Raw genomic sequence first — 23,061 nt, 5'->3', positions numbered from 1 at the left:
GTCCTAATGGGGGCTAGTCGTGACATCAGAACAAGTATTGAGCTCAAAACCGCATTGCAAACGGCCATCTACAGAACAATCACACACATGGGGTGTTGATCGTCCCCAAGGGGGCTAGTTGTGTAGGGGGCTTACCCCCACCTTTCGCTTTTTTCTTTTATCAGAGCAACTACAGACTGTAAAAGCCAGCTGTAGTCACTCTGAGGGGGCTAGTTGTACGGGTAGCCCTAGCGGCATACCGGTAGGACAACCCATAACAACTGTATCATAGGCATATACTCATAAGAAGCACCAAAGGTGCAGTCGGTATCCAGGGTTTACAATCTCAGCCGGCATTGCTCTGACATCATCTACCTATCAGAGCCGAAAGAGAGGATCCGGAACCAACGGGTAATAACCCGGGTCCTCCGTACAAGTAACCCGTCTATATATACGGACCCCCATCAATGCCAAAGGTACGCAATTCCAACCCAATCATTCTTACAAGCATTTATTACAGAGCTATCAGCATAATCTGACTTAAGCATCGGAGGGGTAATTCTCGGATCACCCCCGAGGCTAGTTAACGGTTTCACTGTGCAGGACCCAGTCAGCAATCTCAGTCGGAAGTCAGTCATCCCTTTCCTGTTCCAAGTCCGCTACCGGAACACATATCTGTATTCATTATATGACACAAATTATTAAAATATTGATAGTATTATAATAATATAATTAATAGTCCAAGTTAAATTATTATAAAATTTCACTAAAAATAACTCATCGTCAAACAAACCCAACGTCGACCAACAAAGGCACTCAACATAAAATGTATGGCGCGTTTAGGGTTCAAATCTTGAGAAAAACACAACTCTATGTACACTATCTAACTGATCAATATAAGGCACACACTGCGACTTACCTTTTCCACTATACTTGGAGCGATTCCCTTAAATAAAGCTTGAAGATACGTAAATTTCCAAAGCTATTTTTTCACCTATTTCCCACTCTACCGTCCACGTCCGAAAAAAAAAACGGTCTAATTTTTTTTATAAAATCTATAATAAACCGCTATCTGAAAGACTGAAACAACGGTTTAAAGGGGTAAACCGCTGTCTGAAATAGCGGTTTACGTATTTAATGAACTGTCATTTCAGGTAGTTGTTGACATAACATAGAAAATTCAAATCCAAATGGCGTTTTGTTTTAAAACAAAACCGCCATTTGAGTTGGCGGTTTTGTGCTGAACTGGATTAAAAAAATTATTTTTCTTTCTTCCATGCTGGTGTGGACGGTATGGTGGGAAATAAGTTATAAAGTGACATATTTTAGAAATTTAATGTTTTTTAAGCAATATCAAAGGAAATCGCTCCTATACTCGAACGGGGAACATGAGGGAGAGAGTTTGTCCTTTTGGAACATAAAATTGTGACATAAGATAAGACCCTAAATTAGAGTTAGATTTAGAGTAAGAGGGTGCATATGTAGATGTAGTTAAGTTTGCCGTAAAAGGAAAGACTTGCGGGAAGGACAAAAGGTTAATTAAGACATTAAATTATATTATTATAATTAAGACATTAAATTATATTATTATAATTAGGAATAAAATTACCTCATTTAACCAAAACCAGTACCTGATCTTAGAGCCTGCAGATACACTGTTACTGTGTATGGAATGGGCATAAGATCAAATACGCAACCACAAACTTAATTTTAAAAATAAATAAACAAAATTGTAGTTAAAAATTTCAAACTATCAAGTACGGAGTCCGTCTCTTTTTTTTCTTTACGTTTTCCTTTTTGGGTGTTCCAAAATATTTTTTACATTTATTTTATTTTATTATATAAATGTTTTAATGTTCTATCAAAATTTGCGTCCAATTATTATTTTAACCAATTAAATCCATTTGGTCATTTAATATCTTACACTTTTCTAGTGGAACATAAAATTTTCTCACTTTTTCAATAACAGAAATTTGATAAAAGTGGTAACATTATAAATAAACGTAATTTATCTTGTTTAAATAAAAAAAAATAGAGGAATCTCAATACACATTAATTAGTCGGAAAAACGCTTGCAAAATACCAAACACAGAGAACAAAAGAGACGCACATAATTAATTAAGCAACTATACGAAGCGTTTATTATGTTCGAACTTATTTAAATTTATTTTATTTATACTTATATGAACTTATCGGATCGAACATATTTTATCTCAAATAAGTCGAAACAAACAACACTTGGTTCAGATTAAAGAAATGTATTAGTATCTCGCGGAATCATTAAGGCAACACATATGGCCATCCATTTAGAGGCATGCCCAAGACTTTTAGGTTGGGGTTGCGTCAAATTAAATATTGTAACAATGTATTTAAATAAAAATTGAATCACTTTTGTATAATAAGTTTAAATACGATAATTAACTTTTGAAATATTTAGGGTTATCTGTATTTAAATAAGTTTAGATAAGAAAAAGGAAAATTTGTAATTATTAATCCAATTTTTACCCGATTTTCTTTAATTAAGCCTACCTATGCGATATTTCTAAATAATCCAACATTTATGACCCAACTACTATTATTAAGCCTAACAAGTTACTAACCTGCTGTAGGCGGTATTAACCCTTACGTGGCATATAACAATTATAATTATTATTTTTAATTTTTCCCCCCTTATTTTCTTTAATTGCTATTTTTCGTTCCTCTCTCCTCTACGATTTTCTGCTTCATCTCTGCACTCCTCTCCATTATTTCTCTTCTACCTCTTCTCCACCATTGTCGATCCCTCATTCCTCTCCATTCGAAGTTCATAAAAAATAATCAGCAATTGCTATGGCTGGGGTAAAGCAATTGTCTGTTGGATCTGAATCTTCTTCAAATTCAAGGTTTTCTTTTTCTTTCTAAATTTTCAACAAGACCACAATAACCAACATCCCACAACATAAAAAAAAAACTATATTATTGCAACAGCTCGGGTTTTTACGAACTGACCATCAAGGAAGCCCAAAATTCAAAATTTACCAAAAAAAGGAATAAAAACGCTAAGGTTCGTAAGTTCACCTTCAATTGTACGATTTTGGAGACGAAATTTGAATGTGCGTGGATGAAGTCACCTATTTCCACAAGAAAATCGCTAATGATGTCATGAACCAGTACAATTGTCGTTGAAGCAGCAGTAATGGAGGAGAGAGGAATTGAAACACGGTACAAAGAAGAGAAAGGTTAAGGGTTTTTTGAAAAAAAAATGAAATCCTTGTTTAGGTGGCAAGTGATGATCTGATGACGTGTCCAATATTTTAGGAGGGAAATCTGTTAGGTTATGATACATATGACATTACATAGATCATGCGGAAACAACCATTAACCCAGGACAACATATTATTTACACATAATCATATAGCATAATTTAGATGCATACTCTTTGTTGCGTGCCCTCCCTAGCTGCGCCCGAACCGAACAAGAACAAGTCTTTAGGACTCCAAGTGTCGTCCCTCCGTAGATAGTCCACAGCACGTCCGGATCCGCCTTAAGATTGACCAACTAGAATCGCCCTTAAGGTACTAGAAAATTTCGGCACTTTATGAGCAAGATGTGTGTTTTAATTTTCTCTCAAAAAACTCACTTTTGAATACTTTGAAACTTGTTATAAATTGTGAGCCCTAGCCTCATATTTATAGGGGTATGGAAAGGGAATCGAAATCCTATTCAGATACAAATTAATTAAACCTAGAATCCTACAAGAACTCTAATTTAATTAATTTATCAAATAGAATTAGGAATTTAATCATTAACCGAACTCTGCATGTTTTAGGAAACGTGCACGAACACAAACACTTGCACACACACACGCACGGCAGCCACGATGGGCCCCATGCGTGCGCGCGAGCAGCAGCCCACGCAGCGCCCGCGCGCGCTGCGTGCTGCGCGTGCTGTGCACGCTGTGCGCGCTGCGCAGCCTGCTGGGCCTGGCCTTGCGCTGGGCCTGGCGTGGCTGTTTGTGCGGCGCGCTTGGCTTGCTGGGCGATGGCCTGGCTTCGTGCTGGGCCTCGTCCGGCAGGCCTCGTCCGATGCTTATTCGTACGATGCGCTTCCGATTAAATTTTCCGATTCCGGAATTCATTTCCGATACGAACAATATTTAATATTTCCGATTCCGGAATTAATTTCCGTTTCGAACAAATATTTAATATTTCCGTTTCCGGAATTATTTTCTGATTCCGGTAATATTTCCGATTCTGACAATATTTTCGTTTCCGGCAATATTTCCGATTCTGGCAATATTTCCATTTCCGATAATATTTTCCGATACGTACCATGTTTCCGTTTCCGGCAACATCTACGACTTGGATAATATTTATATTTCCGATACGATCCATATTTCCGTTTCCGGCAATATCATCGTTTCCGGAGTATTCATTTCTTGCCTGTGACGATCTTAGCTCCCACTGAAACCAAGATCCGTCGGTTCCGAATATTCATAGATGGAGTATTTAATGCCATTAAATACTTGATCCGTTTACGTACTATTTGTGTGACCCTACGGGTTCAGTCAAGAGTAAGCTGTGGATTAATATCATTAATTCCACTTGAACTGAAGCGGCCTCTAGCTAGGCATTCAGCTCACTTGATCTCACTGAATTATTAACTTGTTAATTAATACTGAACCGCATTTATTAGACTTAACATAGAATGCATACTTGGACCAAGGGCATTATTTCCTTCAGTCTCCCACTTGTCCTTAGGGACAAGTGTGCATTTCCTAATTCCTTTGTCGCTCGATGCTTGCTCTTGAACATAAGGTAAGAGTTGTCATCCTTATTATGTCCAGAGGTGTTCCTCGGTTTCAGAGTTCAACTGATCAAATAAACAGATAATCATAGCCTATGATTCATCCGAGCACGGCCATGCATTTCACAGTTTCTAGCTCTCCGAGTGGCCTTGTACAACTTTTAAGCATCTCATCCCGATTTATGGGAGGACAATCCCAATCTTGCGATCTTGAGATTAGACTTCGTTTGATAGGTGATTACCTGAGCGTTGCCTTTATAGCCTCCTTTTACGGTGCGACGGTTGGTCAACGTCAAAGCAACCAGTTCTCAAACAAGTAATCTCAAATCACTCAGGTATTGAGGATTTAGTGTCTAATAATTTAATGAAATTTACTTATGACAGACTTTCATCTCTTACAGTAAAGTTTCATAGGTCTTGTCCGATACTAGTCTTCCCAAAGTAAGTATCTATGCAAATGATTATGACATTGCCATGTCCACATAGTTCAAGAAACAGAACTACTAGTCATCTTGCATTCTAATCGTCTAACGTTTTCTATGCGTCCAATTTTATAGAAAACTCCGACTAGGGACCATTTTCAACCTTTGACATTCAAGTTCACTTGATAGACATTTCTTAGTCACAGGACTGGTCCTGACAGTCTATCTTGAATATATCATCAAATTGAAGGGACTCATCACTTAATAAACCACAAATTAAATGGAAAAATGAATTCTTTTCATTTATTGTGAATGATTAACCAATAATGTTTTACAAAGATTTAAACTCTAAAACTTTAAAACATTAAACAGAGACATCAAAGCCATTCTCCAATACGCTTGATTCCCATAGCTGCAGTGTGCGAGTTGTGCTTCGCTTGCGGCAGAGGTTTAGTTAATGGATCTGATATGTTGTCATCAGTTCCAATTTTGTTTATCTCGACTTCTTTTCTTTCAACGAACTCTCGTAGAAGGTGAAATCTACGAAGTACATGCTTGACTCTCTGGTGGTGTCTAGGCTCCTTTGCCTGTGCAATAGCTCCGTTATTGTCACAATACAGGGCTATTGGTCCAATAATGGAGGGGACTACACCAAGTTCACCTATGAACTTCCTTAGCCATATAGCTTCCTTTGCTGCTTCATGTGCAGCAATGTACTCCGCTTCAGTTGTAGAATCCGCAATGGTGCTTTGCTTAGCACTTTTCCAGCTTACTGCTCCTCCGTTGAGGCAGAAGACAAACCCAGACTGTGATCTGAAATCATCTTTGTCGGTTTGGAAACTTGCGTCCGTATAGCCTTTAACAATTAATTCATCATCTCCACCATAGACCAGGAATTCATCTTTGTGCCTTTTCAGGTACTTCAGAATGTTCTTGGCAGCAGTCCAATGCGCCTCTCCTGGGTCTGACTGGTATCTGCTCGTAGCACTGAGTGCGTACGCAACATCCGGGCGTGTACATATCATAGCATACATTATTGAACCAATCAATGATGCATATGGAATCCCATTCATTCGTCTACGTTCATCAAGTGTTTTTGGGCACTGAGTCTTGCTTAGAGTCATTCCATGAGACATGGGTAGGTAGCCTCGCTTGGAGTCCGCCATCTTGAACCTATCAAGCACCTTATTGATATAAGTGCTTTGACTAAGTCCAATCATCTTTTTAGATCTATCTCTGTAAATCTTGATGCCCAATATGTACTGTGCTTCTCCTAGATCCTTCATCGAAAAACATTTCCCAAGCCAAATCTTGACAGAGTTCAACATAGGAATGTCATTTCCGATAAGCAATATGTCGTCGACATATAATACTAGGAAAGCAATTTTGCTCCCACTGACCTTCTTGTATACACAAGATTCGTCCGCGTTCTTGATGAAACCAAAGTCACTGACTGCTTCATCAAAACGTATATTCCAGCTCCTGGATGCCTGCTTCAATCCGTAGATTGACTTCTTTAGCTTGCATACCTTTTTAGCATTCTTTGGATCCTCAAAACCTTCAGGCTGTGTCATAAACACAGTTTCTGTTAAAACGCCGTTTAAGAAAGCAGTTTTGACATCCATCTGCCATATTTCGTAATCGTAATATGCAGCGATTGCTAACATTATTCGAATAGACTTTAGCATTGCAACTGGTGAAAAGGTTTCATCGTAATCCACACCGTGGACTTGCCTGTAACCTTTTGCGACCAATCTAGCTTTAAAAACTTCAAGTTTCCCATCCTTGTCCTTTTTCAGTTTGAAAACCCATTTGCTTCCAATGGCTTGGTAGCCATCTGGCAAATCGACCAAATCCCATACTTGGTTTTCAGACATGGAGTCTAATTCAGATTGCATGGCTTCTTGCCATTGCTTGGAGCTAGGGCTCGTCATAGCTTGCTTGTAAGTCGCAGGTTCATCACTTTCAAGTAATAGAATGTCATAGCTCTCGTTCGTCAAAATACCTAAGTACCTTTCCGGTTGAGATCTATATCTTTGCGATCTACGCGGGGTAACATTTCTAGATTGACCATGATTCTCACCAGATTCTTCTAAAGATCTCTGAGTTTCATCCTGAATGTCATCTTGAGCATTCTCTAGAGTTTGTTATTTGACTCGAATTTCTTCGAGGTCTACTTTTCTCCCACTTGTCATTTTGGAAATGTGATCCTTCTCCAAAAAGACACCATCTCGAGCAACAAACACTTTGTTCTCAGATGTATTGTAGAAGTAATACCCCTTTGTTTCCTTTGGATAGCCCACAAGGATACATTTGTCAGATTTTGGATGAAGTTTGTCTGAAATTAATCGTTTGACGTATACTTCACATCCCCAAATCTTAAGAAAAGACACATTTGGAGGCTTTCCAAACCATAATTCGTATGGAGTCTTTTCGACAGCTTTAGACGGAGCTCTATTTATAGTGAGTGCAGCTGTATTTAGTGCATGTCCCCAAAATTCTAATGGAAGTTCGGCCTGACCCATCATTGACCTGACCATGTCTAGCAAGGTTCTGTTCCTCCGTTCCGACACACCGTTCCATTGTGGTGTTCCAGGAGGAGTCAATTCTGATAGAATTCCACATTCTTTCAGATGGTCATCAAATTCATAGCTCAGATATTCACCGCCTCTATCAGACCGCAGTGCCTTAATCTTCTTGCCTAATTGATTCTCTACTTCACTCTGAAATTCCTTGAATTTGTCAAAGGATTCAGACTTATGCTTCATTAGGTAGACATAACCATACCTACTGAAGTCATCAGTGAAAGTGATAAAGTAGCTGAAACCACCTCTAGCATTTGTACTCATTGGTCCACATACATCTGTATGGATTAAACCCAATAGTTCATTTGCTCTTTCTCCAACTTTAGAGAAAGGTTGCTTTGTCATTTTGCCAAGTAAACATGATTCGCATTTACCATAATCCTCTAAGTCAAATGGTTCTAGAATTCCTTCCCTTTGAAGTCTTTCTAAGCGTTTCAAGTTTATATGGCCTAATCGACAATGCCACAGATAGGTGAGATCTGAATCATCCTTTTTGGCCTTTTTGGTATTTATGTTATATACTTGTTTGTCGTGATCTAATAAATAAAGTCCATTGACTAATCTAGCAGATCCATAAAACATCTCTTTAAAATAAAACGAACAACTATTGTCTTTTATTAAAAAGGAAAATCCCTTAGCATCTAAGCAAGAAACTGAAATGATGTTTTTAGTAAGACTTGGAACATGGAAACATTCTTCCAGTTCCAAAACTAGCCCGGAGGGCAACGACAAATAGTAAGTTCCTACAGCTAATGCAGCAATCCGTGCTCCATTTCCCACTCGTAGGTCGACTTCACCCTTGCTTAACTTTCTACTTCTTCTTAGTCCCTGTGGATTGGAACATAAGTGTGAGCCACAACCTGTATCTAATACCCAAGAAGTTGAATTAGCAAGTATACAGTCTATAACGAAAATACCTGAAGATGGAACGACTGTTCCGTTCTTCTGATCTTCCTTTAGCTTCAAGCAATCTCTCTTCCAATGCCCCTTCTTCTTGCAGTAGAAGCATTCGGATTCAGAAGTGGGTTGACTGACCTTCCTCTTTGCAGATTTGGCGCCAGTTTGCTTAGTTGGGCTGGCCTTGTTGCCACCTTTCTTAGCATTCCTCTTCTTTCCAGATTTCTTGAACTTGCCCCCACGCACCATAAGCACATCCTGCTTATCACTTTTGAGCGTCTTTTCAGCGGTCTTCAGCATACCGTGAAGCTCAGTGAGCGTTTTGTCCAGACTATTCATACTGTAGTTCAGTTTGAACTGATCATACCCGCTATGAAGAGAATGGAGGATGGTGTCTATAGCCATTTCCTGAGAAAATTGCTGATCCGGCCGACTCATATTCTCAATGAGTCCAATCATTTTGAGAACATGTGGACTTACGGGCTCGCCTTTCTTAAGCTTGGTCTCAAGAATTTGCCTATGAGTCTCGAATCTTTCGACTCGAGCCAGATCTTGGAACATGTTCTTCAACTCACTGATGATTGTGAAAGCATCTGAGTTGATGAACGTTTTCTGCAGATCCGCACTCATGGTGGCGAGCATTAGACATTTCACATCCTTGTTGGCATCAATCCAACGATTGAGGGCTGCCTGAGTGACCCCGTCGCCTGCAGCTTCGGGCATCGCCTCATCCAGGACATACTCCTTTTCTTCCTGCATAAGAACTATTTGCAAGTTCCTTTGCCAGTCAAGGAAGTTTTTCCCGTTCAACTTCTCCTTTTCGAGAATTGATCGAATGTTGAATGAATTGTTGTTTGCCATATTAAAAACTACAATTGAAAAGAATAAACGAATAAATAACCATTCACAGTTTCTCTTAATAAACTTAAATTCTAGCATACATGCATAATTCAATGTTTATTAAGCATTTTATTCAAATTATGTGTTCCGGCAGGTGTGAATAAAATGATTCCAAGATCCTAAAATCATTGAAGAACTAAGCACAGTTTGTCGACTTAATCCTAGAACATCTTAGGTAAGCAAAAGCCTTTTGCTAATAGTCTAGAAACTATTCTTGGTTGATAGGTACGTCTAAGAACTTATTAGGTAAACCTATCGAATTTGCCACGACATAAAAGGACTCCTTACTTATATCGTTGAGTTTCACCAAAACTAACATGTACTCACAATTATTTGTGTACCTTGCCCCTTTAGGACCAATAAGTAACACCTCGCTGAGCGAAAACTATTACTAGATTGATGTAAAGGATATCCAAGCAAGTGTATATTTTGGCATGGCACCTTTTAACTCAATTTTTAAGTTTGGAACTTAAGGCTCTTACTATGTTGGTTAGATTTTAAGTGAACTAAAATCCTTAATCATGCAACATAATCAAGCTTTTGATCTCATGCATTTTAAGACATATTTAAAAGCAATAAATAACTTAAAACATGCATAAGATATTTGTGATCTAGTATGGCCCGACTTCATCTTGAAGCTTTGACTTCAAAGTCCGTCTTGAAAATCTCCGTGGGAGGCACCATTTTCTTCAAATAGGATAAGCTATAACTAATTACAACTATTTGATGGTTCGCAGACCATATTTGAATTGAAAAACAACTTTGGTACTTTAGACCAATTACATTCAAATTAATGGTACGCAGACCATATTTTCTATCCTATTTGGGCCATACTAGTCACTTCATAACCTGCAAAACAGTACATATACAATATATACCATTCACCCATTCATTATCATGAATGGCCCACATAGCTGGTTAGTAAAACACATTATGCATCACGTAAACATTTGCAGCAATTAATCAAGGGCACCAATAATCTACCAATTATTCAGTCCTTATTAATTCTAATCAAGTTGTTTTAACCTTAAGGATTTGTAGACCTAATCAAGAGTTTATGACTAAAAAAAACGCTCCCACTTAAACCAATAAATTTATATGCTTTACTAATTTTAAACATAAAAATGTATTTCTAGTCTAACCGGAAACATACAAATTTAATTAAAATTTAAAGTCATATAAATTTATAATTGAATCCAAAAATTTAATTTAATTTCAGTCGTATTTAAATTAATTCATGATTTTAATTTTAGTAAAATAATTAGAATAAATAAAATTTATTATAATTACAATATTCAAAATTAAAATCCAAGAAAAATAATTTAAATTATTAATTTTAAAATTAATTAAAATTACGTGAACTGAAATTTTCAAATTAAACATTCAAAACGATCTTTAATCGTAACGCAAACACCCTACGCGTTGCACGCCCATGGGCCGCACGCACACAGCCATTGCTGGCCATGTGCGCGCAGCCCATGCGCTCGTCGCATAGCTGCTGCATCCCCATCGCAAGCCTCCGCACGCATTGGTGCTCGCTGCGCGCGCCAGCGTTCATCGCACGCGAGCTATCGCTCGCAGTGCGCGCGCGACATCGCTCGCTGGGCGCGCGAGCCATCGCTCGCTGGGCGCGCGACATCGCTCGCTGGGCGCGCGACATCGCTCGATGGGCGCGCGACATCGCTCGATGGGCGCGCGACATCGCTCGCTGGGCGCGCGACATCGCTCGCTGGGCGCGCGACATCGCTCGCTGTGCGCGCGAGCAATGCTGGGCGCATCGCTCGTGGCACGCGAGCTTGCGCTCGCTGCGCGCGAGGCTGCGCGCTCTTGTGCGAGGCAGCGCGCGTTGTGGCGCAGCTTGCTTGCTGCCCACACGCGACTGCCTTGGCTCGCCCTTCGCCCATGCCCATTCGTCCATTGCTCGTGGCACACGACACAAGGCAGGGCTGTTGCCTTGTGCTCGTGCACTACGCCCTTGCTCATTGCATTCGTGCCGCACGGGCGACGAGCTCCCTTGCTCGTCGTCGCATGCCCGCATTATACAACACCCCTTAAGGGTAACACGAAGCGTCCATTGCTTCGTGCGTGCAAGTTTTATGAACGAATCGCATAAAAATTTAAAATTTATATTTAAAGCGTCCATTGCTTCTTTAATTGCTATTTTTCGTTCCTCTCTCCTCTACGATTTTCTGCTTCATCTCTGCACTCCTCTCCATTATTTCTCTTCTACCTCTTCTCCACCATTGTCGATCCCTCATTCCTCTCCATTCGAAGTTCATAAAAAATAATCAGCAATTGCTATGGCTGGGGTAAAGCAATTGTCTGTTGGATCTGAATCTTCTTCAAATTCAAGGTTTTCTTTTTCTTTCTAAATTTTCAACAAGACCACAATAACCAACATCCCACAACATAAAAAAAAAACTATATTATTGCAACAGCTCGGGTTTTTACGAACTGACCATCAAGGAAGCCCAAAATTCAAAATTTACCAAAAAAAGGAATAAAAACGCTAAGGTTCGTAAGTTCACCTTCAATTGTACGATTTTGGAGACGAAATTTGAATGTGCGTGGATGAAGTCACCTATTTCCACAAGAAAATCGCTAATGATGTCATGAACCAGTACAATTGTCGTTGAAGCAGCAGTAATGGAGGAGAGAGGAATTGAAACACGGTACAAAGAAGAGAAAGGTTAAGGGTTTTTTGAAAAAAAAATGAAATCCTTGTTTAGGTGGCAAGTGATGATCTGATGACGTGTCCAATATTTTAGGAGGGAAATCTGTTAGGTTATGATACATATGACATTACATAGATCATGCGGAAACAACCATTAACCCAGGACAACATATTATTTACACATAATCATATAGCATAATTTAGATGCATACTCTTTGTTGCGTGCCCTCCCTAGCTGCGCCCGAACCGAACAAGAACAAGTCTTTAGGACTCCAAGTGTCGTCCCTCCGTAGATAGTCCACAGCACGTCCGGATCCGCCTTAAGATTGACCAACTAGAATCGCCCTTAAGGTACTAGAAAATTTCGGCACTTTATGAGCAAGATGTGTGTTTTAATTTTCTCTCAAAAAACTCACTTTTGAATACTTTGAAACTTGTTATAAATTGTGAGCCCTAGCCTCATATTTATAGGGGTATGGAAAGGGAATCGAAATCCTATTCAGATACAAATTAATTAAACCTAGAATCCTACAAGAACTCTAATTTAATTAATTTATCAAATAGAATTAGGAATTTAATCATTAACCGAACTCTGCATGTTTTAGGAAACGTGCACGAACACAAACACTTGCACACACACACGCACGGCAGCCACGATGGGCCCCATGCGTGCGCGCGAGCAGCAGCCCACGCAGCGCCCGCGCGCGCTGCGTGCTGCGCGTGCTGTGCGCGCTGTGCGCGCTGCGCAGCCTGCTGGGCCTGGCCTTGCGCTGGGCCTGGCGTGGCTGTTTGTGCGGCGCGCTTGGCTTGCTGGGCGATGGCCTGACTTCGTGCTGGGCCTCGTCCGGCAGGCCTCGTCCGATGCTTATTCGTACGATGCGCTTCCGATTAAATTTTCCGATTCCGGAATTCATTTCCGATACGAACAATATTTAATATTTCCGATTCCGGAATTAATTTCCGTTTCGAACAAATATTTAATATTTCCGTTTCCGGAATTATTTTCCGATTCCGGTAATATTTCCGATTCTGACAATATTTCCGTTTCCGGCAATATTTCCGATTCTGGCAATATTTCCATTTCCGATAATATTTTCCGATACGTACCATGTTTCCGTTTCCGGCAACATCTACGACTTGGATAATATTTATATTTCCGATACGATCCATATTTCCGTTTCCGGCAATATCATCGTTTCCGGAGTATTCATTTCTTGCCTGTGACGATCTTAGCTCCCACTGAAACCAAGATCCGTCGGTTCCGAATATTCATAGATGGAGTATTTAATGCCATTAAATACTTGATCCGTTTACGTACTATTTGTGTGACCCTACGGGTTCAGTCAAGAGTAAGCTGTGGATTAATATCATTAATTCCACTTGAACTGAAGCGGCCTCTAGCTAGGCATTCAGCTCACTTGATCTCACTGAATTATTAACTTGTTAATTAATACTGAACCGCATTTATTAGACTTAACATAGAATGCATACTTGGACCAAGGGCATTATTTCCTTCAAAATCAACTTTAGGTTGTCAACGTTTTTAACGTTGACTTTGTAGCAGGTAACCGGTCATCCAGGGTTAATAATAGTAGTTGGGTTATAAAGGTTGGATTATTTAGAAATATCGCATAGGTATGCTTAATTAAAGAAAACCGGGCAAAGGTTGGATTAATAATTACAAATTTTCCTTGACTTTGTAGCAGGTAACCGGTCATCCAGGCTTAATAATAGTAGTTGGGTCATAAAGGTTGGATTATTTAGAAATATCGCATAGGTAGGCTTAATTAAAGAAAATCGGGCAAAGGTTAGATTAATAATTACAAATTTTCCAAGAAAAAATAAAATGAAAAGGAGTCGTTAGATTACTAGAGTGCATGTGCCGGACCAACACGTGGGGTGCCTGAGCTTGCCAGGCCCGTTGTAAACCCGACAAGGCACGATAGACATGACGATGGTCGGGCCATGGGACTTGTATGTACATCACTGTAGAAATTTGGCTCGAACCTGACGCGAGCACGGGCTGACGTGTACGTCGACACACTTATTTTTTAAACAATACAAAAAGTCTTACATTTAGTAAGAGATCATGCTAAACTGTAACCCGACACGATCCGGCCCATCACAACAAATAGGACGACTTGTGCATGAATCTCATTTATGGAAGAAAGACACGATTCCAAAACGACACAACTTTACGTTGGCCCGTTAGAACATGAGGGGCCGACACGACACAATTTTTTGTTGGCCCGTTAAGGCACGAGGGTCCGACACGAGACAACTTTTCGTTGAGCCATAAGGACACGAGGGGCCCGACACGACACAATTTTTTGTTGGCCCAATAGGGCATGAGGGTCCAACACGAGATGTCTTTTCGTTGAGCCATTAATTAGGACACGAGGGGCCCGACACAACACAAAATTTTGTTGGCCCGTTAAGGCACGAGGGCCCGACACGAGACGACTTTTCGTTGAGCCATTAGGACACGAGGGGCCTGACACGTTATCCTACATGGTCCGACACGTGCCCACATCTGAGAAGCACATACAATAAACTCTTGGAGTGGGATGTAAAGTTTCGGGGAATCAAGATGGGTATGTTGTAAATCAGTATATCGTAGTTCTGCATAAATAGGATAGGCGAGCCGAGATAAGACTTCTTTTGGGGGGGGGGGGGGGGGGGGGAGGGGGGATTGGTAGAATATATTACATACACTCGGGTGTACCGTGCACCCTCTAATATTTTCTCCTTACATGTGAAAAGAAAATGTGATAGAGACCACCTATATGCATAAAAATACCCTTGGATGCACGGTGCACCCGGGTGTACCTAATAATTTTCAGGGGATTGGCAAGGACTAAGGAGAAATATCCTAAATCCTACTAAACCAACACTCCTCACATGTTAGTCAACCCAACTATACAGATCAACGCTTGAGAGCAGGACCTCCAAGAAGTGACAGGATGAGTATTTGTATCTCCACCAAGCAGTGGCGGAGCTTCCTTGTACGTTGTTAGGGTGAGCCTGGCCCCCCGACGGAAAAAACCCGTAATGTAATTTTAGTTCCAACCCCCCTAAACTTTTACGTAGTGTCCTATATTTCTTTTACCGGCCCTCCTATACAAACTGTTCAAAATCCGCCTCCGCCACTGCATTAAACACGTTTAATTTTTTTCACTTACTTTCTCTCTACCTTTTTTCACGGGCCCACTTTATCAACATATATACACAAATTAGTAAATTACCCCTAAATTTTGACTAAGGTAAAATTTACCATATAGGGCAATAAAAAAAAGAGATCGAGTATAGTAAAATTATAATTGAAAGGAAAAACAGAGGTGGGGTGTGTTTAATTAGAAAGTGTCAGACACACATGCACACACAGTCTCTCTCCTCTTCCTCATTTGAGCAGAGAAACAGCTGCTTCTGCAACCTGTTTTTTTGATAATTACATCCCTAATCACCTATTAATCCCAAACCAATTAATGTCGTTTTCTAACTATTATTTTTCTACTTTGCGTGATTCTTTTTTTTTTTACTTCTGTCACTTTTTTTTTTACTGTCTCGACACTCTAACAGTAAAAAGATGGAGTGACTTACTATCCAAAATGCGAGTACTACGGTAAAGTCAAATCCACACGGAGTTTGTCTTTGAGTATAGTCCAATCGGAATACTGCATCACAATAGATGTATTATTTTGACTTATAAAAAATATATTTATGTGTGAAAAATGGTGGAATAATGGTGAAATTATGGAAAGTGTATTCAAATCGAATTATGGAATATGATTATCTAGAGTTGAAAGGATGAGATAGCCGGGAAACAAACTTGACCCGTGCAAAGTTCTGAACTTAGCATGCCGAATATATTACTCCCTATTAAAGATGGATGTGGGCCGGTTTGGGCCAAAGCCCGAGTCGGCACGAAAAAGCCCGACCCATCCCGAGCACGAAAAAAACTCGGCCCGACACGCGCACGAAGTCGTGGACCGTGGACCGGGTTGTGCCTTATTTTTTTAGAAAAAACACGACAAAACAGAGCACGACTCGACCCGGCACGACAAAGCACACTAATTTCACTAAAATTATCCTTAGGCCCGACGGCCCGACCCGGTACGAAATCCCATGGGCTCGGGCCGGGCATGGGCCCTGTTTTGAAATTTTCGTCTCGTCCTAGCCCAACACGACACCCGGCCCAGTTAGGCCCAAGGTCATATTTACTCCTTATGTCCTGTTTTATGTGATATAAATGATTTTGGCACGGATTTTTAGGTATAAAGAAAATGTACAAAAGGACTTTTATCATGGATTTTTTTTTATTGTTAATAGAGTAAGTATATGTAATTAGTGAGGGCAATTATGTAATTAGTACATGAGGCTCATGCATTTTTCAAACAAAAATGGGATATGGGTTACTTAAAATGGGACAATGGGGGTATTTTCTTAATGGCAATACAATCTTCGATGATCCAATTGATCATATTATAAATATCTACCTTTTCGCGTAAAAATATACACAAAAAGTCCAATTTAATATGGTTTCTATAGAGTACTTCCTTTGTTCTTTTTTAATTGCATCGATTGTAGTAGTGAAAAGTATTACTGACAAATGTTTAACAAGGGTAAAACAAGAGTTTAATTCGTTCATAGTAGATCTGATCAAAAGGCGGGTCGATGCGGGTTTAGACCGGGCCATAAGTCCACAACCAAACATGCAGCGCATTAGGTCAGTATGGGCCAAAGTCGGGCTGAATATTTCTGCCAAAAATACCGGGCTTTCGGACCTTAGGTGGGTAATACCCAATTTTTAACTAAAATTTTAATTTTGAGTTAACTAAAAAAAAACTGGTCCATAAAAACAGACCTAAAATCCATACCCAAAACGCACTCTTTTTTATCGGGTTGAGTCGGGCCAGCGGGCCGGACTCATGATGACCAAGTGAAGTTAGTACTTTCTTCCTCTTTACTCCTCCCATTTGGATTTTGGATCTTCAATTCCAAGTGAAAAGATGTGATTAGACTTGCACTTACTAAGCTTTTCTCATTTCTTCTTCACGTAAGTTCATACTATTAGCTCGTCTAGTTATCAGGCCTTGTCTTCCTACTACTCAGTCTCACAGTACGTACTGCTCACACTTGAGAATCAGCAATATGAGCTTTTTCGGAAAAATGATTTCGGCACACCAAATATGTTAATTACATGACGCACGGCAAATAAATAATTTAGACGCGTCTCTATGTGAATAAAACTCGGAAAACTATGCTCTTAGCAGGTGTGCTGATAAACTCACCAGACCTAACACAAGCCCGTACACGAGAAAAGATTGACCACGTATAAGTCTGACGAGGTTCAATCATAAGAAATGCGTTAATCCCGATAAGTTTATCATGTGCCAAAATCAATCTTTGGTTCTTCGTGAAGTTTGTTTCATGTTTTTTTATGCTAGCCCAAGTTATTTCAAGTGGATTACGTTAGGCCGTGTTTAATTCACCTTATTTAATCAGATAAAAAAAACTATTTTTAATATCTTGTGGAAATGTAAATGAAAAGGTTTTTATTTTCAAAATAAATTGAATTGAAAAGTCCTCTGAAATTATATTAGAGTAGCTAGATTTGTCTAAATCATGTCCTCGTTTTAAATATTAGGATGCGGAAATTATAATGGTTTTTTTTTTGTATACCTACATTATTTGATATGATACGGATTAATAAAATTTGAAATTAATTGGTCACAAGAAAAATTAAACAACTTGATTAACGATTTAGGGTTCATAAGGTAATCATACTGAAAATGGGGTTAATTTAATTACACCGTACCCCTGCTTTGCCTGTTTGTCTTTCCTTCCTGAATTAAAGAATGTTTGTATATCAAAATTTATTATGGTACGTAGTAATTCAAGACTATTTTGAGTGTACTTTTAAATTTGTTAAAAGAAGTCTTCTAAATACACCATAATAGAGGATTTTATATAAGTTAATTCATGACCAATTAAGTGGTCGGGGCTGAGCGGAAAATAAGTTAATTATTTATGAACGTAAAAATAAAAATAGGAAATTATAACATTTAAAATCACAATGAAAGATGTTTGTACTCTTGAAAATTAGTAGGTGCACTCGAGTGAACCGTGCACCTAGGCTAAGAGTATTTTTATGTCCATTGGTGATCATTTTTTTAAAATGTGAGAGGGTGCACGGTGCAGCCGGATTCAGGTAATATGTACTTACTACATATATAAAGGGTTATACAAATCAAACAAATACATAAACAAATACTAAAATGATATCGTCTCATGTGAGATTTTGTTAGATTCGTCTCAATGTGTAATTTCAAAATATTAACTTTTTTAATTTTTAATTAAAGAGATTAAAAGATATTAATAATTAAAATTATGCATTAGCATGCGTGAAGATAACAAACATTACGAGTAAAAATGAACGGAGGAAGTATAAAAACAGGAAAACGAGACTGGTGTTTCAAAGAACACATGAAAGGTGCAAGTAAATCTTTTTGATATCCTTCCTCACATTAATGCAATTAAGAGTTTAGATATAAGGTCTATTTATTCGTTCTCACACTAAATACAATTAACCAGACATTGACCAATAAGTTTTCGCTCAAATAATCATCATGATTACCAATTGAGGTTAGCATGAGTGGTTAAGGGCCTCTTGCTCCTTAACCAAGGTCTCGGGTTCGAGCCTTGGGAATGGAAAAAATCTCAACTGGGAGGGATGCTGCCCATCGAGGTACCCATACAAACTCCCACGGGAGATTACCTCGCCGAAGGCGGTGGGAACTCCTCGTAGTAGAACCAAAATAAAAATAAAAATAATCATCATGATTTGGATTTTTAATCGATATCCACCTATTATACGTGTGTAGTTCTAACAAAAAGTTAAATGAAAGTAATATGAGTATAAAGTTTAAAATAAGGAACGCTACGACCCTTGTTAGATAAGCAGTCTACCCTTCAAAACCGATGCCATTTCTAGTGACCTACAATCCTACGTAAAGATGGTTGTCGGTCTTGTCGGCCTGTGCCGAACTCTATTTCCCCGAGCCTTAATAAGAATAACCCCATAATCTTATATTAAGCCAACTAGTTACGTGTCGTGCCGAAAATTTTGAAAGTACAACTCAGATTTAGGGTCGACCCAAACCACATGCCTAAGATTAATTTCACGCATATTAAAGTCGAATTTTCTTACTTGTGGCCTTGCCTTGTTTTTTCCCTTACCTATATCGTGTCAGGCTTTTCCATGTTGCATCGTATCATACCTCGGCCCGGTCTGACCCGTTGCCATCTTTAGAAATCTTACTCTCTCCGTCCCGGAATACTTGACCTGTTTTCCTTATCGGGCCGTCCCTTAATACTTGACATGTTTCTAAAAATGGAAATATTCTAACAATATTATATTATTTCTCACTTCACTCATATTAACCCACATAACCCCTACTCCATACAAAAAATAATTAAAAATTCAACCCCTACTCTCCCCCAACCCCACCTCTTAACCCACCTCCCACTAACTACATTAAAATAATACCCCACTATCAACTACTACCTATTAAATTAAATAAGTCAATTCAATTCCCTTAAACTCTGTGCCGGTCAAACCGGATCGAGTATTCCCGGACGGAGGGAGTACTTTTTTTTTTTTTTTTTTTTGAGGGGATTAGAAATCTTACTTCATACTCGTACTCCCCTTCACTCTCTACACCAGGAATATTTTAATAGTTTTTATTTGAGATTCACTTTTTTTATTTATTTAAATAAAACCCAAAACATTTCGCCCAAAATCTTAATTACACCCTCCTCTTCTCTTATCATTTTCTCTCTCTAACCTTCTCTTCACATTTCTCCCCTTTTCCCAGCAAAATCCACATTTTTTTTCCAATTAACCCCCAAAATAACACAATTAATTTTCTTCAGTAATTCTTCAAGTAAATTTATTTCCCATTTTTTTTTAGTAAATTATTTTAATGATGGAATTCGAGGAGGAGCACGCGGAGGAGGAAGAAGAGGAGGAGGAAGAGGAAGAAGAAGAAGAAGACACAGAAATGGCGATAACTCCAATTTTCAAGAAGCAACACAACAACCTCCAAAACCACCACCACCACAATGCCGCCGCCGTGAGGTACAGAGAATGCTTGAAGAACCACGCCGTAGGAATCGGTGGTCACGCCGTGGACGGTTGCGGCGAGTTTCTCCCAGCCGGCGACGAAGGCAGCATCGATGCACTTCGTTGCGCCGCCTGTAACTGCCACCGCAATTTCCACCGTAAAGAGTACTCCACCTCCGCCTCCGTCGTTTCTTCTCAACTCGCCCTCTACAACCCTCCTCGTCCCCACCACCCCCACCACCCACACCACCCACACCCTCGCCAACTTTACCAAGTTTACCCTTATCACCACCATGTGTCGGCTGGTGGGGGACATGGACATCGCCCTTTTGCTTCCCCCTCTCCGACATCCGCTGGTCCCCTCAACACCAACAACAACCACCACCAAGAGGAGCCTCCTGGTTCTGCTGGTGGGGTTCCTGGTGGTGGTGGTGTCGGAGATCAGATGATGATGATGATGAATAGCGGCGGCGGCGGAGTTGGCGGTGGTGGTGGGAATGTAACGGGCGGTGTTGTCGGAGGAGGAGGAACAATGAGTACGATGATGTTGTCGGGGGGAAACAACACGTCATCATCTTCAGGGAAGAAGAGATTTAGGACGAAATTTACAAATGAACAAAAGGATAAGATGTTGGGTTTAGCAGAACGACTTGGTTGGAGAATTCAGAAACAAGATGAAGAATTAGTGCATCAATTCTGTCATGAAATGGGGATCAAAAGAAATGTACTTAAAGTTTGGATGCATAATAATAAACTTACTCTTGGTAAGAGAACCCTAATCACCACTCCTCCTCCTTAAATTAATTAAATTAATAAACTCTCTTCACTACCCCTACTTAGTGGGGTGATTAGTAATGTATGTAGGGGATTGTGTTGTATTGTGTAATTTTTTTGTGGTTTTAGTGAATTAAGTAGTGAACACCTTATTGTTCTCATTTGAGTAATTGCTTAGTTTGGTTAGTGTATGTATCATGTATTTGGGTTGATGTTAATCATCATTTTGTACTAGATTCCATCATGAATGAATGTATTGAATTTGGATCGGATTAGACGAGTTTAATTACATATATGTAGACATTCAATGATGTTGTTCTCTTATATTACTAATTGGTTAGTTAGTAATGTATGTAGGTGTTTGTTTTGTGTATTGTTCTCTCATTTGAGTAGTTGCTTAATTAATTAGCATGTTTAGTGTATGTATTATGTATGTGGGTTTGATGTTAATCATGATTTTGTACTAGCTTCATCATGAATGTATTGGACTTGGATCGGATTAGACAAGTTTAATTTCATGTAGACATTCAAATAATTGTGTTCTCTTACTAATTGGGTACTCCCTCCGTTCCAAAATGTTTGTTACGTATTCCTTTTAGGTTGTTTCAAAATGTTTGTTACATGGGGAATCTTTCCTTTTATAAACTTATTATAATATTATTTTTTGTAGCAACTTTTAATTATAATTGGTCCAATTTTTTCAACTCATTAAATTTCTTTACAATTTCCCAAGTATGTTAAGTTAGCAATCTTTGTGCTTTTCCATTATTGGTTCATTTTGATAAATAAAACAATCTCATTGGTTGTTGTAATTATTAGTGGATTGGGGTTTTACTTGGTTTATTTTTTTAATAAAAAATCAAAAGAATCTGTATTATACGTTAATAAACGTGCAAAAGTCCAAACGTAACAAACATTTTGGAACGGAGGGAGTAATTAGTAATGTATGTAGGTGTTTGTTTTGAGTATTATTCCTATTTGAGTAGTTGCTTACTCCGTATCTTGTTAGTGTATGTATCATGTATGTGGGTTTGATGTTAATCATGATTTTGTACTAGCTTCATCATGAATGTATTGGATTTGGATCGGATTAGACAAGTTTAATTTCATGTAGCTAGACATTCAAATAATGGTGTTCTCTTACTAATTAGTGGGTAATTAGTAATGTATGTAGGTGTTTGTTTTGTGTATTGTTCTCATTTGAGTAATTGCTTAATTAGCATGTTTAGTGTATGTATCATGTATGTGGGTTTGATGTTAATCATTTTGTACTAGTTTCATTATGATTTATGAATGAATGTATTAATTTGGATTTGATTAGACAAGCTTAATTACATGTATACATTCAATAATGATGTTTTAATTTGGATTGGATAAGTGTAAGTGTAATTTGCAATGACGTTATCCAAAGTGTTGTTCTTTGACATCTTGTTTGAATCCATGACTATATATATAGTGAGTAGTGAGTAGTGAGTAGTACAACCAAAATATTTATTACGAATACATGTGTGTTCTTCCACACCCAATTATTTCAGTGCTACAACTCTTTCACTAGAATTCGATTTTATTGTACCCTCTATCATAATTGAGGTGGAGCTTGCTTGCTTAGGGGAACTCGCCTTGATATTTGGAGGTCATAAGATCGAGCTAGCCCCATAAACTGCGTTATATGATTGAGGGTAACTCAAACGTTGACCTGCGTAGCTAGTCTGATTAAAGTGCGATAAGATCGATCCCCATAAACTGTGTTATATGGTGTATGATTAAAAGTAGCTTAAACGTTGACCTGCGTACCTGGTCTGACTAAAATGAGATAAGAGCGATTCCCATAAACTGCGTTATATGATTGAGAGTTGTTGAAACATTGACCTGCGTAGCTGGTCTGACTGATAAAAGTTGGTTCAGTAATTTTTTTTTTCT

General features: G+C 38.9%; 1 protein-coding gene across 1 annotated transcript; it reads left to right on the top strand.

Annotated features, from left to right (window-relative positions):
• The first annotated feature begins 20,040 nt into the window (after nt 1-20,040).
• LOC110789711 (zinc-finger homeodomain protein 1-like) lies at nt 20,041-21,413 on the top strand. Its single transcript, XM_021994417.2, has one exon. The coding sequence runs from the start codon at nt 20,228-20,230 to the stop codon at nt 21,164-21,166; it is 939 nt and encodes a 312-aa protein (XP_021850109.1). The 5' UTR covers nt 20,041-20,227; the 3' UTR covers nt 21,167-21,413.
• Nucleotides 21,414-23,061: the final 1,648 nt, after the last annotated feature.

This window comes from Spinacia oleracea, chromosome 3 (genome assembly GCF_020520425.1).
Source record: "Spinacia oleracea cultivar Varoflay chromosome 3, BTI_SOV_V1, whole genome shotgun sequence".
In the NCBI taxonomy this organism is placed as follows: Eukaryota; Viridiplantae; Streptophyta; class Magnoliopsida; order Caryophyllales; family Amaranthaceae; genus Spinacia; species Spinacia oleracea.
This window is presented reverse-complemented; position numbering and strand designations above follow the sequence as displayed.

Bases quoted from the DNA above. Each gene is read 5' to 3' on its own strand.
- LOC110789711 (XM_021994417.2), top strand. From the start codon at position 20,228: ATGATGGAATTCGAGGAGGAGCACGCGGAGGAGGAAGAAGAGGAGGAG.